The sequence below is a fragment of the Euprymna scolopes genome, chromosome 39, assembly GCF_053919585.1.
Source record: "Euprymna scolopes isolate OS-2025 chromosome 39, ASM5391958v1, whole genome shotgun sequence".
NCBI classification, from domain to species: domain Eukaryota; kingdom Metazoa; phylum Mollusca; class Cephalopoda; order Sepiida; family Sepiolidae; genus Euprymna; species Euprymna scolopes.
The window spans coordinates 3,708,308-3,727,273 of NC_136520.1; the positions used below are offsets into that span (position 1 = coordinate 3,708,308).

The 18,966-nt window shown below is 34.0% G+C and overlaps 1 protein-coding gene across 1 annotated transcript in view; it reads left to right on the plus strand.

The window, feature by feature from the left end:
- LOC145263615 (nucleolar protein 10-like) overlaps window positions 1–18,966 on the plus strand; it is a 77,842-nt gene that overhangs the window by 17,230 nt on the left and 41,646 nt on the right. The window contains exons 3-7 of the mRNA XM_080120457.1: window positions 306–404; window positions 7,591–7,706; window positions 8,302–8,438; window positions 12,583–12,648; window positions 18,542–18,602. Of these exons, the coding sequence (XP_079976583.1) occupies window positions 306–404; window positions 7,591–7,706; window positions 8,302–8,438; window positions 12,583–12,648; window positions 18,542–18,602 (479 nt within the window). The remainder of the gene's footprint in view (window positions 1–305; window positions 405–7,590; window positions 7,707–8,301; window positions 8,439–12,582; window positions 12,649–18,541; window positions 18,603–18,966) is intronic.

Consider the following 18,966-nt stretch of genomic DNA (forward strand, 5'->3'; position numbering starts at 1 on the left):
GGAAGAACAAAGGGCATCCCCCACTAGATTACGAAGTCTATTTTGAACTCTGCCAAGGCATAATAAGGTACTTCTAGCAACTCCTGCCCAGATGTGGCAACAGTACTCCATCCCGGGATGTACCTGGCTCTTATATAGGTAGAGAATTGCATCAGCAGTGAGATATCTACTGGAGTGGTAGAAGGATCCCACCATTTTCCCAGCGACTCTAGCAACAAATTTGATGTACGTGTTTCATTTCAGATCAGGAGTGAAGATCAGACCCAAAAGCTAACCTCAATATTTTTTCTTTTTATTTGCCATAGATATTCGTCAACGGATCGAACTTATCCAAGATTTGGAAATGCCCTCTGTTAGTACGACAGTTGAAGTCACACCAGATGGCAGTGCAGTCTATGTCACCGGTAAGTGTATATAATGATGTGTATATGTTTCTTTTTTTCTCTTGTAGGGAGTCACCACTTATCAAGGCCCAAAAACCACTCGAGCATAAAAGGGTTAATGAGTATACAGTGATGGAAATCGGGTAGAAATTGGTTATTTAAGGGGACTACTCAACAAGAATGTTTAGATTAGACTTGAAGATGACTATGTTGTAGTTAGTTGGAAAGTAGGCCAGCGGAACATAGTTCCACAGGCGTGCAATTCTAGGAAAAAAGCTTTGTTCCTGGAACTTGCGTTTAGATTTAGGCATAAATAGAGAGTGGAGGAAATTGTTGATAGTGGTTGTAGATAGACGAGTTCTTTCGTAAAAGTTTGACGGGGGGGGGGGCATAGATTGAAGCTCCGACAAGCACTTGTCATGAAAATAATGATGGAGCAAAGCCATGCCTGCAATGCCATTTCTGTTGGGAAAGCGGTTGCAGGGAAGAGAAAAAGGCATCATCTATCAGACTTTGAAGATAAGATGTTTGTAGCTGCTCCCCTCCCAGATATAGAAACAATATTCCATTTTTGGATGTATTTAACTCTTCTACAGGTGATGTTGCTAGTCTCAGTCTTTTTTTTTTCTTTTTACATAGGCATAACCACTTATCAAGGCCCAGAGACCACTCGAGGATAAGGGTTAAAGCGTATACAGTAGTCAATTGGACAATATAGTAATCGTTAGTAATAGAAATTCGGCAAATTTGTTAACTTAAGTGGAACGGCTCCTTACATTGGACTTGAAGACAACCAGATTGTAGTCAGCTGGAAAACAGGAAAACGGAAGAGAGTTCCACAGGCGTGCAGTTCTAAGAAAGAAGCTTTGTTCATGGAATCTACGTTTAGGTTTAGGCACAGATAAAGAGTGGGGGGAATTATTAATAGTGTTTTCAACTAGCTTCTTTCTTAGAACTGCATGCCTGTGGAACTCTGTTCCGTCTGCCTGCTTCCCTCCGGACTACAACTTGGATGTCTTCAAGTCCAATGTTAACAAATTCCTAATGAACCGCCCCCTTAATTAAACACTTCATCAAATCTCCACACTAACGTAATGTACTTGCAATAACCCTTATCCCTGAGTGGCTTCCGGGCCTTGATAAGTGGTGATCACTGTGTAAAAAAAAAAAAAGAAAAAAAAAGACGAGTGTTTCTTGTGGAAGTTTGGCGAGGGGGGACCATAGATTGAAGCTCAGTCGAGCATTTGCCATGAAAATTATGAAAAAGAGTCTTTTTTCTACGAATATTATTATAGCATGTGTTCTTTAGAATTGTCTGGTCTCTTCCCTGCTTCCTTTGTTGCAGCTTGTTTGACTCTTCGGTCTAATCTACCTATCTATCTGGTCAAGCTCCTTGCCCGGACCAATGTAACTCTTATACAGGTAGAGGATTGCGTTGAGAGTACAATTCCTTCTGGAGCGGTAGAATGATGCAACCATTTTTCTAGCGACTTTAGCAACTGATTTAATCAGAATCGGGACTCAGAAAAATCAGGACTTTTCACAGTATCGGAAGTGGAAAATATTGTTCATTTTCCAATGCCAAAAACGATTCCTTTAATTATCTTATTTTCAATTTGATTTTCTTTAAAACAAAATCTTCCACTACTTGTAGCAATAATAAAATAATAAATCTTTATTGATTTTAAACTATTCCTCTGGCCTTCGTCAGGTGGTAACCGCGACGGGATAGGAACTCTGCATTCTCAGTAATTACTGCCTTCTATAATTGTTGTCGTCTCACAATAAACAATGATCAGTTAAATATTACAATAAGTAAATAATGGCTAGTTAAATATTACAATAATTAAATAATGGCTAATTACATATTACAATAATTAAATAATGGCTAGTTAAATATTACAATAATTAAATAATGGCTAGTTAAATATTACAATAATTAAATAATGGCTAATTACATATTACAATAATTAAATAATGGCTAGTTAAATATTACAACAATTAAATAATGGCTAGTTAAATATTACAACAATTAAATAATGGCTAGTTAAATATTACAATAATTAAATAATGGCTAGTTAAATATTACAATAATTAAATAATGGCTAACTAATTATTATGAAAATTTAAATAACCCCTTGCTTATTATTACAAAAATTTAAATAATTGCTAGTTTAGTGTGTTGATCATTAAATAATATATATCGCCCCCCCCCCCAGTTTTGTTTTTACATTTGAGAAAATATATGCATTTTAAACATGTCTTCTTACAATCAGGAAAAAATAACAACTTAATAGTTAAATTTTTAGAGACTTATAAAGAATCGGAATCCGGAATTTACTACAGTAATTGTATTGAATTTGGAAACATATTCAAATCATCCCATCACTAATATATATATATATATATATATATCTTCTATAATATAAAGCTGAACGTCTGTGTGTGTGTCTGATCACAAATAGACTCCTATATGGTTGACTATTATAGAAAACTGATCACATATAATGATAGAAGATGTATCGAGACACAGGAATGGGTATGTTTGATCTGGCATAATGAAATGATGATTCATTAAAATTGTGGGGTCTGCGTATGCGCCTGGTCCACAAAGTATGGAAATAAAAAATTAAAAAAAAACGTTGATATAGATGTACATAATAATATTTTGATAAGTATGTTTTAACTTAAATAGGGATGGTATAATAAAATTGTGGGGTCTGCGTTCGTGCCTGGACTCCATAGAATGGAAATAGGCACAAACTTTAATAAAGACTTTTCATATCTATCTGTGTAAATATACTTTGATAATTATGTTTCAGTTTGAAGAAATATGGTATAATAAAATTATGGGGTGTTCGTTCGCGCCTGACCTCCATATTAGAATGGAAATATGTCACAAAGTTTAATAAGGTTTTTTAATATATAGATCCACAGAATATTGTGATAAGTGTTTCAGTGTGAACAGGTATGGTATAATAAATTATGGGGTTTATCTATTTTATTTTTACTTTCATTATATTTTGCTTTGATTTTGATACCCCCAAATTCGAAGCTATGTCTTTACAACCCTTCCTTTTCATAACCTATCATACTTTCATAAATCAGAGTCCATTTTCTGTAGGCTGTTTTTGAACCCAGTCAACGACGGGTACTTTTGCTAGTATATATATATTTATATATATATATTTCTGTAGAAATATATTTTCTTATATGTATCAATCCTTATTTAAGAAGCTTAATGTAATTACAGAGCAATATATATATATATATATATATATATATATATATATATATATATATATATGAATAAAAAAATCAATACAAAAAATATATAAATGTTTATATCTTTTCTGTATTTATTTCCTGTGTGTTGACGTGTAGGAATACAAAAAGTCTTTTTAAAAAAACAAGAATGTTTCCTTCAAAAGCACATAATTTTTGACCGATCCTTCCATCTTCCTCAGTGTGAATGATAAAAAAAAAACATGAGTGAGCGGGCAGAGTTAGCATCGGGGGGAGGAGCACGGGTATAGCCATTAAGGTAAAGATCTATCTGAATATGACCCTTCCAGCATTTCTACAGAAAAAAAAATATATATATATATATAGAGAGAGAGAGAGAGAGAGAGAATAAATGATAAAAAGTTATATTCCAAAATTCATGATGTTGACCATCTTATAATTTATTCCTTTAATTCAGTTGACATATACAATTCTTGACAGTATCTGGAATATAACTTTTTGTCATTTATTCTCTATATTGCTCTGTAATTACATTGAGCTACTTAAATAAGGATTGATCCATATTATAAGAAAATATATTTCTACAGAAATATATATATATATATATATATTCTACAGAAATATATTTTCTTATAATATATATATATATATTATAAGAAAATATATTTCTACAGAAATATATATATATATATATATATATATATATATATTATAAGAAAATATATTTCTACAGAAATATATATATATATATATATATATATATTTCTGTAGAAATATATTTTCTTATAATATGGATCAATCCTTATTTAAGTAGCTCAATGTAATTACAGAGCAATATAGAGAATAAATGACAAAAAGTTATATTCCAGATACTGTCAAGAATTGTATATGTCAACTGAATTAAAGGAATAAATTATAAGATGGTCAACATCATGAATTTTGGAATATAACTTTTTATCATCTATTCTCTCTCTCTCTCTCTCTATGTATATATATATATATATATATATATTAAGTAATGTGATTGATAATTTAAAATTTAAAAATCAAATTATAATTAAATTAAAAATCCGTTTCATAAGAAGGAACAACAACAAAATCAATTATCTGTACGATCGTTTCGGAAAACAGTGATTTTTATTGTGGTAGACATCAAGTTACGGACAATAATTATTGCATATAGTTTTTTAATAAGCAAGGTCTCCTCGTCAGCAAATTTTGAAGGGTTTTTATTGAATTTAAAAGACACCATAAATAAACCTAGCATTAAAAGTAAGGCAGATGTATCTTTTAATTTTTCGCCTTTTGAAATCAGGAACTATGGTTAAAATACTCATATATATGTTTGCTATAGATTTTCACCTTATTCACTTATATATATATATATATATATATATATATATATATATATATATATATATATATATATATGTTTTGTCTGTCCTCGAAGCACTTGCCATCATTGCTAACCCCCCTACTTTGTGCAAGCAGAGAAACCTCTGGCTTCAATTAGAATTATTTGCCATATTTTTTTTTTTTTCTCTTAACCTCCTCTCCGCTCTTATTCCATACCACTACCAAATATTCTAAAAAAAAAAAAAATAATAATTTTCAAACTTATGACCCTTGAAAATGTTAGTCTGAACGAAAAGCGCTTTGGGTGTATTTTAACGATCGTTTTTAATCGACTTATTTATTTTATTGAATTGTATATATAACTTGCCCCATTATATATATTTTTTTCTTTTCCTCACCCCGTTTTCCATTTTTTAGTTGATTGAATTTACGCGATGGTTCACTTCTTTATATTATATATAAGTATATACCCGGAATATGGCATTAAAAATGAGTAACAAAATACAGTACATATATATAATACACATGTATATAATCAAATAAAACTGTAAGGTGGGGAAAATACTGTAACCAGGGGGCCAGGAAAGCATCATATTCCGCAACGTAATCTTCCAGTAATGAAAACCATCAGATCACCCCCAGCATATGTTTTTTTTTTTACGTTTGAGATAATATCAGGTTACGTATGAGCGTAAGTTCAGAAGCTTGTCCAGATGCTTCTATGAGGTGAGAGTCATTTATATCAACAGGGGTCAAAGGGGATCAGAGTGTTGGTGGTGAAAAGATAGAAACTTGATTTTTGGATGCGTTATGAAAATAAAAACGAAAAAAAGTGAATTCAATGAATTATTAATTAACTTTTGTTAGGGTGGAGGATATTGGCACGAGGACGAAATAAAAAAAAAAAAAAGATAGAAAGAGGTGGGATTGAACTCAAAAACATAGGGTAATTAGTCTTCCTCACTAACAGGAAAATAATTTTAAAAAGTTAAAAATTTAGATGATCGGTCATCTCCCTCTCAGTACAGACCTATATGTCTCCTGTGCGTCATGAGTAAGTTGCTTGAATCTGTGTTAAATAGAGAAGTAGTCAACCACCTCAGCAAAAATAACCTTCTTATTGACATGCAATATGGTTTCTGTTCTGCTAGATCTACAGCAGATATGCTTACGGTTATATCTCATAGGATTAGTAAATCTCTCGACAGAAGCTTCCTTTCTAGGGCAATTGCTCTTGACATATCAAAGGCCTTTGACATAAAGGCCTACTTCACAAGATTTCCAGCTACGGTATAGCTGGAAATGTCTTCTCAATTATTAAATCATTTCTCTCTGATAGGCTCATAAGAGCAGTGGTTGATGGGCAGAAATCAGAAGCTCATAATGCTGGAGTCCCTCAGGGGTCAATCCTGGGCCTAACTCTCTTCCTGGTCTGCATCAATGATCTCCCAAATCACATTTTAAGATCATTTGTAGACATTTATGCTGACAACACTTCCATCTATGGTAACACTTCAAAGGCTGTAAACGACCAAGTTCTCCCTGATTCTCTCTCTTCTGATCTTGATCATGTGGTGCAATGGGGAGAGAGGTGACTGGTTAATTTTAATGCATCTAAATCCCAAGCTTCCATCTTTACATCATCAATGCTCTGATCTCCATCTGGTATCAATTGAAATATATGGCTCTCATCTTGGGGAGGCTCCATATTTTGACAAGCTTCTGGGTCTGAGATGGAGCACGTATATCAAATCCGTTGCCAAGTTTGCTGGAAAAATGGTGGGCTCATTCTACTGCTCCAGTGGATATCCCACTACTGATGCAATTCTCTACCTGTAAAAGAATCAAGTACGTCTTAGGATACATTTGGGCAGGAGCTACTAGAATAACTTATCCTGCCTTGACAGTTCAAAATAGACTTCGTAACCTAGTGGGGGATGCCCTTTTCTCTTCCCTGCAACTTCTTTGCCACTATGAAGAGACATTGTGAGCCTGTCTCTGCTTTATCGTTATTTTCATGGCAAGTGCTCGTCTGAGCTCCAATCTATGGTTCCTCCACGACAAACTTTCACGAAAAGCACTTGTCTCGCTGAAACCACTATCAATAACATGAACAAAGCTTTTTTCTTAAAACTGCACACCTGTAGAACTCTCTTCCATGTTCCTGCTTTCAAACTTACTACAATATGGTCGTCTTCAAGTCCAACATGAACAAGTTCTGGATGAGCCATTCCCCTTAAGTAATAAAATTTACCAAATTTCCACTGCTAACGATTACCACGATATTGTCCCATTGACTACTGTACACTCTTTAACCCTTATCCTCGAGTTGCTTCTGGGCCTTGATAAGCAGTGCCTTCTTTTTTTGGGGGGAAAAAAATTATATCATCTGTTCTACATTTAAATACAATGGACAATATTTTCATAGAAATGTTAATAAACTCATTTGCTGTCCCAAAAGACTAATTTTTAGCGCTATTCCGAGAAACATCAGCTTTATCGAAACGTTTGTTGATTACGAGATATTTCCCATTCTGTGGGAGTTCTACAGGTTCTGCTAATGAATAAATAAAATAATCGTGTGTTTTTTTCTTTTTTTCCCCAGGCGCATACAAACCAAGAACGCGATGCTACGATTTAAATAATTTGTCACTAAAATTCGAACGGGGACTCGACTTGGATGTCGTTAAAACCAAAATCCTTTCAGACGATTATTCTAAGGTAAGGAATTGTAACGTTATTAAATTTCCCCACGTATAAAATTGAACCCTAACCCCAGTATGGCCAGTCTGCATTTGACATTGATCCTTTCTAACTTATAAAAAAATTTTTTTATTCCTTTCTATTTAGCTATTATATAAAGGAGGCAAACGTCTGTGTGTATGTATGTGTGTTTGTTTGTTTGTTTGTATGACTCGCTAAAACTTTCAAATTCCGATTCGTATAAGAATGAGTCTGGTGCTGTCTTAGAGGACGAACTCTGACGTATGATATGTAAAATTTAGAACAAAATATTCATTTTTTTCTACCTTAACCTTAACGACCGCAGAATATGATCGAAGGGGTGGGGCACATAAAATCGTCTCTTTCTAAACGGTTTGAACATCTAAGGAGTCTAAATTGACAAAGTGGTACCTTTTTTATCTGGAAAAAAATCAGAGTTCCGTTTTTTTTTTTTACAATTAATGGTGGATGTCATTGAATCCTGGATTTGTCAAAATAAATGTGTAATGTAATAATGCGATTATCGATACCAATTATAAAAGTGAAAATGTGCTATTTCGCGGCTGAAATTTAAATAATTTTTTTTATTCAGGTTGTTTTCCTCCAAGTGGATCGTCATATCGAGTTTCACAACCAGGCCGGCATTTATTACAGAACACGGATCCCCAAATTTGGTCGTGACATGTCTTACCATACGCCATCCTGTGATATGTATATCGTTGGTGCCAGGTGAGTTTTCATTTCTTGACTTGCCTATTAATAAAATGATCCTCCTGGCAGGGGCCTGCCACTGCCCAAATCCAAGATCACAATCAGAAAAAAAAAGTATTTTTTTTTTTTTTTTTTTTACATTTTCAGTATGCACTCTCCTCATGTTCCAACTGAAAAAACAAAAAAAGTGATTCCGTCATAGTGATTCACAAGAGCCAAAAAAACACTTTTAAGCGATTAATAGGAATTTGTAGGTAACCTGGTTCTTCATAATTATAGTTGTAAAATTTAAAAATTCAAATTTTTTTTTTTTTTAATTCTATTTTCACCCCAAACAAGGCACAGTGCCACTTTGATGTAGGTTGCAAGGATACTATGTAGGGAGTTGGGCAGCGAGATATCTATTCACATTACACTTGAACTTCTGCATGTCAGTACAGTTGGGGGAAGCAGGAAACCAGAAGGGAATTCCAAAGTCTAACAGTTCCAGGGAAGAAACTATTGGAGTAAAAAAGCTTTCTTACATCTAGGGATCTCTACTGTGTAGGGGTAGAACTTTGCTGCTTGTCGGGTTTGTCGAGGATATTTAAATCGAGGGGATACAAGGGCTTGTAGTTCATCAGAGCATCCACCATTAAAATACTTGTAAAACAGGCAGAGGGATGCAACATTTCGTCGATGGGACAGAGGCTGAAGCTTAGATAACAGTTCAGGACCTATCAGGTTGGCGACTCTCTTTTGAACCCTGTCCAGGAGTGAGAGACTAGTAGGAGATGCACTACCCCAAATGTGACAACAATACTTCATACATGGGCGAATGGTAGCCTTGTAGAGGTACAGGATACTTTCAGGCGTAAGTAGCTTTCTAGCACGGTAGAGAGAGCCCACCTTCTTCGCAACAGCCTTTGCAATGCTCTTAATGTATCTGTTCCAACTCATGTTCCCTGTGAACATTAAGCTGAGGAGTTTGAATGAAGTATTTTCAGGTAATGTATCTTTAGCCATAGCTATGGGTGTTTGAGAAGGTTTCTTGTAATTATTGGCTTGGCAGTATAAGAAGATTAGTAAAAAAGGGACGGCTAAGGTATTTTTGAACTCTTAAAACAGGAAGATACTTCAGTTTCCAAATATTCAGCCACCCCCAGTTGACAGGACAGGTGTGGAAATAGTCTTCTTTCTTTTTTTTAATAGCTTCATTCAGTCTTGACAAACTATGGATACTGACTGCAAGGGTGTCTGAGCGTTTGTGAGGCAAGGGTTGCACAATCTCCAACCACACCTCACCAAAATTGACTGGAAACAATGGCAAGATAAACGGAGAGCACATACAGCACCTGGTATTCCCAAATGGTCACCCATTTTAGTACAAAATTTGAGATACTATCGATCCTTCCCTGCCCAGAGCCAACATCTCAACCAATGGGAGGAAATGATTAATTTGCAGAATAAAACTATGGAAAGTGAAGTAAAAAGACGATTGTTATAGCGTCCAAGACATAAATAACGCGGTCAACACAGTATTGAGTTGAACACAACTTGTTTGTGCCAAAAAGTGCAAAGGGATCAACAAAGGTTACTGGTGACATAGATTAAACACAGGCCTTCCAGTGACAGAGCGTGAGTATATTTTGGATGTGAGCAGTTAACGGGAATCACAATCATGAGGTTATTTTCTTCCTTAGGAAGGTGACTGTGATCCGAGGTCGTTACTAATGTGTATGTGTGAGGAGGGGGGGACCAGCTCTTCTGAAATAAGGGTAGGGGTGCTTTCATTCTATTTTGATATTTATTTTTTGGATTCTTGGATTTTAGTATTGTGATTTATCGTTTTAGTCTTTTCGGGTATTCCTTATATTATGTTTGTTTAGAAAGAGGGGTGTATTTAAAATATGTATAGGGGATTTTTTAATGTTTCTAAACCTCATAATACTATAAAACAGGATACACATTCTCAAACCAATAAAAGCAAACACACACACACACACACACACACCCTACCCCACCCTAAAGGAAAAGAAAAAAACATTAGCAGAAAGAGAGAGTGACTACAGCCAGGTCAGCAGCCTAAATAATAATAAAAGAGTAATAAAAATTGAACATGCCAATGAATAATAAACACTTACAAGCCTCCACTCCTTGGAAAAACTTCAAATTAACTATGAAAATTGCCATTTTTACATCTCCAACACATTTGAAAATAATTTCTGACGAGGACGCTTCACAGAACGTCTGAAACGCGCGTAAAAACGATTTCAATGACTTAAAAACATTATTACAATGATCCAAACGTAATTCTCAATGAAAAACCAAGACACGGAATAATAAAATAATGTTAAAAAATACACATTGTTGGTGACTACTCCCTTATTTAAAAATATATATATATATATATATATATACGTTTTATTTTTTTATTACCGTATTTTTCTGTTAAGTTACATTATTGTTTCGGCTACACGACCGTTTTTTGGCCGTCATGTAGCTTCCTCAGACTTTTACAGAAATGTTCGTTTATGGTGGAATGAAAAGGTGAATGGTGTCAGGGGAGGGATGCGAGAGAAAAGTGGAAAAAGAGGAAGGGAACAAGGGGGAGAGGTGGAGGGGGGTGCTTGGTATGTCGGTAATGTTTTAGTTTTTGGGGTTTAAGGACATTAGGTGGTTGTGGGGAATCTGGGAAGTTCATCTCTGGTGTGGCTGAGGGCATAGGAATACATGGAGGGGGAGGGAGATATGTAAGGTTAGGAGGAGGGGGGTTACTTTAAATTTTGAGTTCTAAGGTTTAGGTTGTTGGCGCCTCATTGGTGAGATGATTTCTTGATAAGTATGTCTTGACCTGTTGGGTGTTTGCTTAGGTTGGGAAGCGGGGGGAGGGGGGCTATGGTTCAGTTTATCTTGTTCCTTTCCTCTTTTTCCGCTTTAGCCGAAACAATAATGTAACTTAACAGAAAAATACGGTAATAAAAAATAAAACACATATTTGCTCTACAACAGTATTGAGCACTTTCTTCAGGTTTTTATTAATTACCATTTCTACTATATATATATATATATATATATATATAACTACTTCATTTACTCACATAAATTTAATATACGAAAGTATAGATTTATGCGTAAACTTTAAGTATTTACTTCAAAAGTGCTCAATACGTAGGTAGAGCTAGTTAGTAATTTATAAAATATATATGGCGATTAAGCTACACTGAATATTCTGCGTTTCATCCACTATAGGATTCGTCAGGCTTATGCGCGAATTCTGTGGTTGCTTCTTGTTTTTATATATGTTGAGGATTTCTAGTTAGCCAATCAGCTTTCTAGTATCCACCGCGCCCCTTCTTATCAGCCAATGGGCATGTATTTTATCAAACGAAGGATCTGTTTTAGAACTAGGTTAGTGGTTTAAGGTAGATCTTTTCCTTCCTTTTTTTTCTTTTATATATAAATATACCTATGTGTACACACATACATGCACATATATACATATATATATATACATATATGTGTGATCGTTTATGTATATTCATGTTTATTTAATTTATATATATATATATATATATATATATATATATATATATATAAATTTTTCATAACATTTGATGAAACCTCCTGATATTTGACTTCCTATGACGATGAAGATCTGATATTTTCATTGCAAACTTTTGTATAAGCTGTATCACCTGAAGCTGATCGAAACATGCTCATGACTGTGTAGTAATATTTTACTGCTTATGTAAAAACAACTAAAGAGTATACCCTGCTCGATTTTGGTATCGAGCACTCTAATTACTTAATCTCTGCAAAACAATAACCTCAGATTATATATATATATATTTAATAATTATTATAGTAAATAATTATGGCAGCCCCTTTAAGAAACTCGTTTCTTATCGGTGAGCACTTTCAGTTGAATTAAGTCGGTCAATTAAGCTCTTATGCACGGATCATCATATAATGATTAGATCACTCTGACTGATGTAAAAAACATTTAAAAAATAAAATGTTTAAATTTCAACGTTATTTCACGCGGTTAACGGTAGCCGAATAGATACGGTCTTTGCTAATGAAGCCAGAGATGGCTTCTGTCACCGGGTTCGAATCTATCGACTGGTGTTAATCGTGACACCTTCCACTGATTTCATTATTAATGCTTTTTTCTTTTCAGTTCGCAAATTTATCGACTAAATCTTGAACTTGGACGATTCATGACGCCTTTTCAAACAAATGCTATGTAAGTGGATGATTTCTAAATTTTCCTTTTTTTTTTTTTCTTCCTAAATTGCAACATTTTACATATTTATTAACGCCCATCGACAAAGCAATCTTGCTCGCGAATATTCGACCATGTCTGCTATTTGACGTGTTTACAAACAACCAACGCCATGTGCCAATATCAAGGTCGAATCACTTGAAATGTGCGCCGGTCGTCGACGTCCTCGTCTTCTGCTACAGGGTATCTATCCTTTACTTGGTCCTTGAAATTCTTTCTCATTAGCCCGGTTGCTCCTATAATGACTGGCATGATTTTTTTTTTCACATAGGAGATACCACTTATCAAGGCCCAAAGGGCACTCGAGGATAAGGGTTAAATGATGCTGCATGTTTTTCTTCAGAAGAGTTATACTAGCGGAAAGGGAAGACAATCAAAAATTAATGCTTTTTCTTTTTGGTACTTGTACAGTTTAGTCAAGACATTAAAAAAATGAAAATAAGAAAAAAGTTAAATCCTGGTTTTCTGTTTTTTTTTTTTAATTTATTAAAATATTATATACTAGCAGACAGCCTGGCATTGCCCGGTCATAAAATACACTAAAATATGATATTTTGATTAATGCAGATTTCGTATGTATTATTATACTAGCAGAGGTACCCAGCGTTGCCTGGGTGTTTGGAAAAAAAAATAAGTGCTAGTAGGCAGGTAGGCTCGAACCCGTGACGCAAAGGCAGAAAAGAAAGCGACACTATGAGGCAAGATCAAGTGAAAAGCGTTCAAAATTAACGACTAAAAAGTTGACTTCCAGAAATGAGTTCACGCAGGCGCAGAAATGGACATCGGCTTGAGGCCAGTCAAGCTTCTTGCCATATTTGTTTCCCCATGTTGGGGAAAACCAGTTCCCCCAAAAAGGGGGAGCTCTGAAATGAATAGCAATAGTGTAGTTTTCTCTAGCAGAGGTACCTAGCGTTGCCTGGGTGTTTGGAAAAAAAATAAGTGCTAGTAGGCAGGTAGGCTCGAACCCGCGACGCAAAGGCAGAAAAGAAAGTGAAAGAAAAGCTAGGATCTTACCGCGACACTATGAGGCAAGATCAAGTGAAAAGCGTTCAAAATTAACGACTAAAAAGTTGACTTCCAGAAATGAGTTCACGCAGGCGCAGAAATGGACATCGGCTTGAGGCCAGTCAAGCTTCTTGCCATATTTGTTTCCCCATGTTGGGGAAAACCAGTTCCCCCAAAAAGGGGGAGCTCTGAAATGAATAGCAATTGTCTGATATGAAGGGTTTTCTCAACATTGATCAAAGCTAATTGCTTTCAAGACGTTCCTGGCAGGAAAGCCAGGCGGCCTACTTTGCTTCGATTTGCTTCGCTTTATTTATACGAAAAAGACCAACAAACACGAAAGGACAGAACAGGGAATTTTATAAAAGTCGCTCAAATAAAAGATAGAGATGACCTTTTGTAAATCGAAGATATTATAATCTAGGGAGTATATAAAAAGTTCTAAAAAATAATAACCCTCTCAAGAGCCCCCTCCCCTCCCAAAATGCCTTTCTTGGACATACAAAAACACGCGCGCCACTTTTGCCTTTTATAGATATGTAGTAATGATTTAAAAAGTTTAAAAAAAAAAAAAAATGAATCATGTGCCACTATCGAGAATTGAAACCAAAACGTTTCGGTTACGATTTACTTTTCTCTCTGCCATTAATGACTGAGCTATGAAGACATGTTTGTTGCAAGGTTAAAAATTAAAAACGTGAACCAATAGCTATTACGTTATGCATGCATATTCGTAATGCTGTCGTTCGATCTTCACCTGGCAAATTTAATTTTTTTAATTTTCACACTTTTGTACCGATTTTCCCAGGCTATAATCCAAATATAAAGTTTTACATAAGTTCAAATACCTTATATATAAAGTTTTATGTCTGTAGACCAAAAACTCAAAGGGGAAGTTTTCTAGGTAAAACTTTTTAAACAAAAATATATATGTTTACTATAAACTTTTTATGCAAATATTACACAAGTATAAATCATGTAGAATATCTGCATGAATATAATTACATGTAATAGTTAATTAAAGATGATTCAACCGAAACACTAATAGGGAATTAATTAAAATGAATGTTTAAAGAAATATGCAAATTAATTAGATCTTTTTTAGATGGATGCAATTCCACGACCTATATATAACAAAGGTGTATTTTCTTTTTAAATAAACAGAAAAAAGGTTCGCCGTTTTTTCTTCTTGGTCTTTGGGCCAAGATCTTTTTTCTCAAAGTGTAGTATCTGTTCCCACATATAAGACCATTGCTCTTGAGCAATCGTTTTTGTCAATGTAGGGGAAACCCTTCATATCAGTTGTCACTATCCAGTTCCCTCTCAGGGGAACTGGTCCCCCTCCCTTCACTCTCCACATTAAAAAATGGCCTTGTGCCTAATTTGCTCAGTAGGGAAGCAAATAAATAACTAAATAGAAAAAGGGTTTTTAATATGAACATCAATGCACAAAAATAAAACCCAAATATATATATATATATATCTATATATATATATGCCTAGCCGCACTGATGAGCTGTGAAACAGCGAAACAGTACTGTACGTGGATGACTATAATGCTCCCTATGTTAGGTTGAGCATTTGGGAAGTGATAAACAAATTACCATTAGCGTATGAAGCGATGATCAAATTAATTAGATCTTTTTTAGATGGATGCAATTTCACGATCTATATATAACAAAGGTGTATTTTCTTTTTAAATAAACAGAAAAAAGGTTCGCCTTTTTTTCTTCTTGGTCTTTGGGCCAAGATCTTTTTTCTGTTATCAAAGTGTAGTATCTGTTCCGGCAGATACTGCAATCAAAGTAATATGCTGGGGCAACCCCACATATAAGACCATTGCTTTTGTGCAATCAGTTTTGGTCAATGTAGGGGCAACCCTTCATACCAATTGTCACTATCCAGTTCCCTAAAAAATAAGAAATTTATGGGAGTATAGATATTTTACGACCGGGTCCCCCCTCTCCCCTGCTAGAATTTAATTGCGATTAAGTAGATATTGAAAATTCATTTTTTGACTTGATTTTTGCTTTAATAGCGAAGAAGCACCTGAAAATGTTAATTTTGTCATGAAGACTAAAAATCTTAAAGATTCATGACGAGGGTAGCACGTGATGTCTTTCTCTTAATTTGCGTTGGTGCTTCTTCGTTATGGGAACAAAATTCGAAATTGAATTTCAAGTAAAACCAATGGTGTAATAGAGCGTGTATGGGTGCATGCAAGAAAATCAGCAGCAGCCAAAGAATAGCTGGTTAGCAAAAATATTAGCAGCAGCCGCTTAAGCACGTATGCAAATTAGCAAGTGTGCGCAAACATGCATCACAAGAAAAAGAGAAAAATACTCCATGTGGTCGAGAAGAGAAGCATGTTGCATGCTGGGCGTGTGAGTCGGGGGTGAGAAAATGCTGGCTGGGGCCACGTGAAGTGGCAGGGAAACAGACTTTTTAAAAAGTACTTTTTTTTTTGTGAAAAGACTTTTGCACTTTAAAAATTGCTGAATCGGATTTTTATTTTTCTCTTTTATTTGTTTGTTCCTTTGCGGCGGTGCCGGACAGCGTGTGGGTCCAAGAGATTTGAACTGTAACGACACAGTAAAAAAGTAACAGCCATGTTACAATGGTATCTACTCAATTGTCATGTCGCAATAATGAACATATCCAAAAATTACGAAAAACGATAGGGTAGAAAATTAATTATTAATGAAAATAGTTTTTGAAGACAATTACTGATCATTTTGTTTTACTAAAAATAACAGAAATTGAAGAGTTCAACTTGTAACAAGGGAGGTAATAAATTTCCAAACTCTTAAGCCAATTTAGCAAAACGGCGCTTTTTCGTTATATAATAGCAAAATCGAAATATTGAATTTCAAGTAAAACCAATGGTATCTTCTTAATTGTCATGTCACAATAATGAAGATATTCAAAAATTACGAAAAACTATATGGTAATAAATTAATTATTAATGAAAATAGTTTTTGAAGACAATTAACAAGCATCGTGTTTTGCTAAATTGACCTAAGATTTTTAGTTTTTTTGAAATTATTACCTTCCTTGTTGCAAGTCAAACTCTCCGGTTTCTTTTTTTTATTTTAGGAAAACTCAATTTTTGCTATAAAATATTTTTAAAAATTAAAAAAAAAATCATTAAAAAAAAACATTAAAAAACATTTTAAAAAACATTAAAAACATTTTTAAAAAATCATTAAAAAACATTAAAAAAAAACATGAAAAAAAAAGCACATATTGTTAAAAATGTAAAGATAGACAAAAATTAATGAAATAAAAAAAATTGCATTCTGGGAGTTTTTTTTCTCAAAAAATTCAGTTTTAGAAAGAATTGGGGAGAGGAAGGTATCGCATGACTAGAATACCAAAATGTAATTGAGTGGTAAATGTGAAGAGAGCTAAAATATGGGGAGGAGGAAACCATCTATAAATATAAAAGCGAAAAAATTAATATCTCAAAGTTAACAACGAAGCTCGCCTGTCTATTTAATTTTCTCGATTTTGGGAAGATAAATATTCAACATTTGTCGCTCACCGCATATGGGTTAGTCTTGGGAAAATAAAAAGGAAAAGTGTTCGACAGTAAATGAAATACTATCCCGCAGTCAAACTTGACCTCATTAACTCATTAAAACAGGCACCTGCCAAATCCAAGTAATTAAATAAATTCAAACATGTTTCCGTGGCAATGATTAACGTCGCACGTTTTGTTTTTTTTCACACTTTAATTTACAACTTTGCCTCAAGGGTTCGGGTTCCATCCTCATACTTACCTACCAAAACATTTTTTTTAACCCCCACCCCCGGAGTTTCCACACACACCTCCAAACACCTGGGCAACGCCGGGTACCCCTCGCTAGTCCATAATATTTCCAGATTACTCTTTGTGATCACTGACTCCTTAGGTGGCCTTAACATTACATAACAGAAATCATCACATGTGGATTAAAAACAAAATGTATAAAAAATTCTCACTTTTGTTGATTTGATAAATCAAAGCATATTTATTATAATTAAAAACAAAAAGGCAGCATTTGAACAACATTGTAAATTCCGACCTGTTTAGTTTGGTTCTCAGAACTCGACTCCTTGCAATCTCGACTTTTGGAGTGAAGCTTCATTGATATGCAAATTAATGCACATCAAACTACATATATACACCAGGTCAAAGATTTCCAGCTACGGTATAACTGGAAATGTTTTCTCAATCATTAAATCATTTCTCTCTGATAGCCTCATAAGAGTAGTGGTTGATGGACAAAAATCAAAGGCCTGCAATATAAATGCTGGAGTCCCTCAGGGGTCCATCCTGGACCCAACTCTCTTCCTGATCTACATCAATGACCTCCCAAAGCACATATTTAAATCATTCGTTGACATCTATGCTGATGAAATGACTATTTACGGCAACACATCAAAGGCTGTAAATGACAAAGTTTTCTCTGATTCTTCTCTCCTTTGATCTCGAGCGTGTGGTACAGTGAGGGAAGACGTAGCTAGTTACCTTTAATGCATCTAAAACCAAGCTCCTATCTTTACATCACCAACGCTCTGATTGAAGGTTGTTTCTGCTGAACAAAGTTATTAAGAGTGCTTAATAAAAAAAGAATAAGATATATTTTTATTTATATAAACTAATTTACATGGCCGTGACACTGGACATGCTAATGTTTCGGACAAACAGTTGTCAAGCGATTTAATAAATGGTTGCTTTCCACACAAGAAACCAGTCTTCAAACTTTGCCAGTTCATTTTTTTATTTCCTTTTATATTTGAAATTAAACTTTACTTTTGTTTTTGAAATTGTTTTGCTTGCTAATTATTTGATTTATTTTTTTAGGGAAATAAATTGTTGTGACTTGAACCCTGAACATCATTTATTCACCTGCGGAACAACTGGGGTAAAAACTTAACTTTTAAAAAAAATTCCTTTTCTATTTTTTTTTTACATTTTTTTTATTTAAAAAAAAAATTTTTTTACATTTTTATTTTTTTACATTTTTATTTTTATACATTTTTATTTTTTTACATTTTTAGTTTTTTTTACATTTTTATTTTTTTTACATTTTTAGTTTTTTTACATTTTTATTTTTTACATTTTTATTTTTTTTACATTTTTAGTGTTTTTACATTTTTAGTTTTTTAATATTTTTTTACATTTTTATTTTTATACCTTTTTATTTTTTTACATTTTTATTTTTTTTACATTTTTATTTTTTTTACATTTTAAGTTTTTTACATTTTTAGGTTTTTTTTACATTTTTA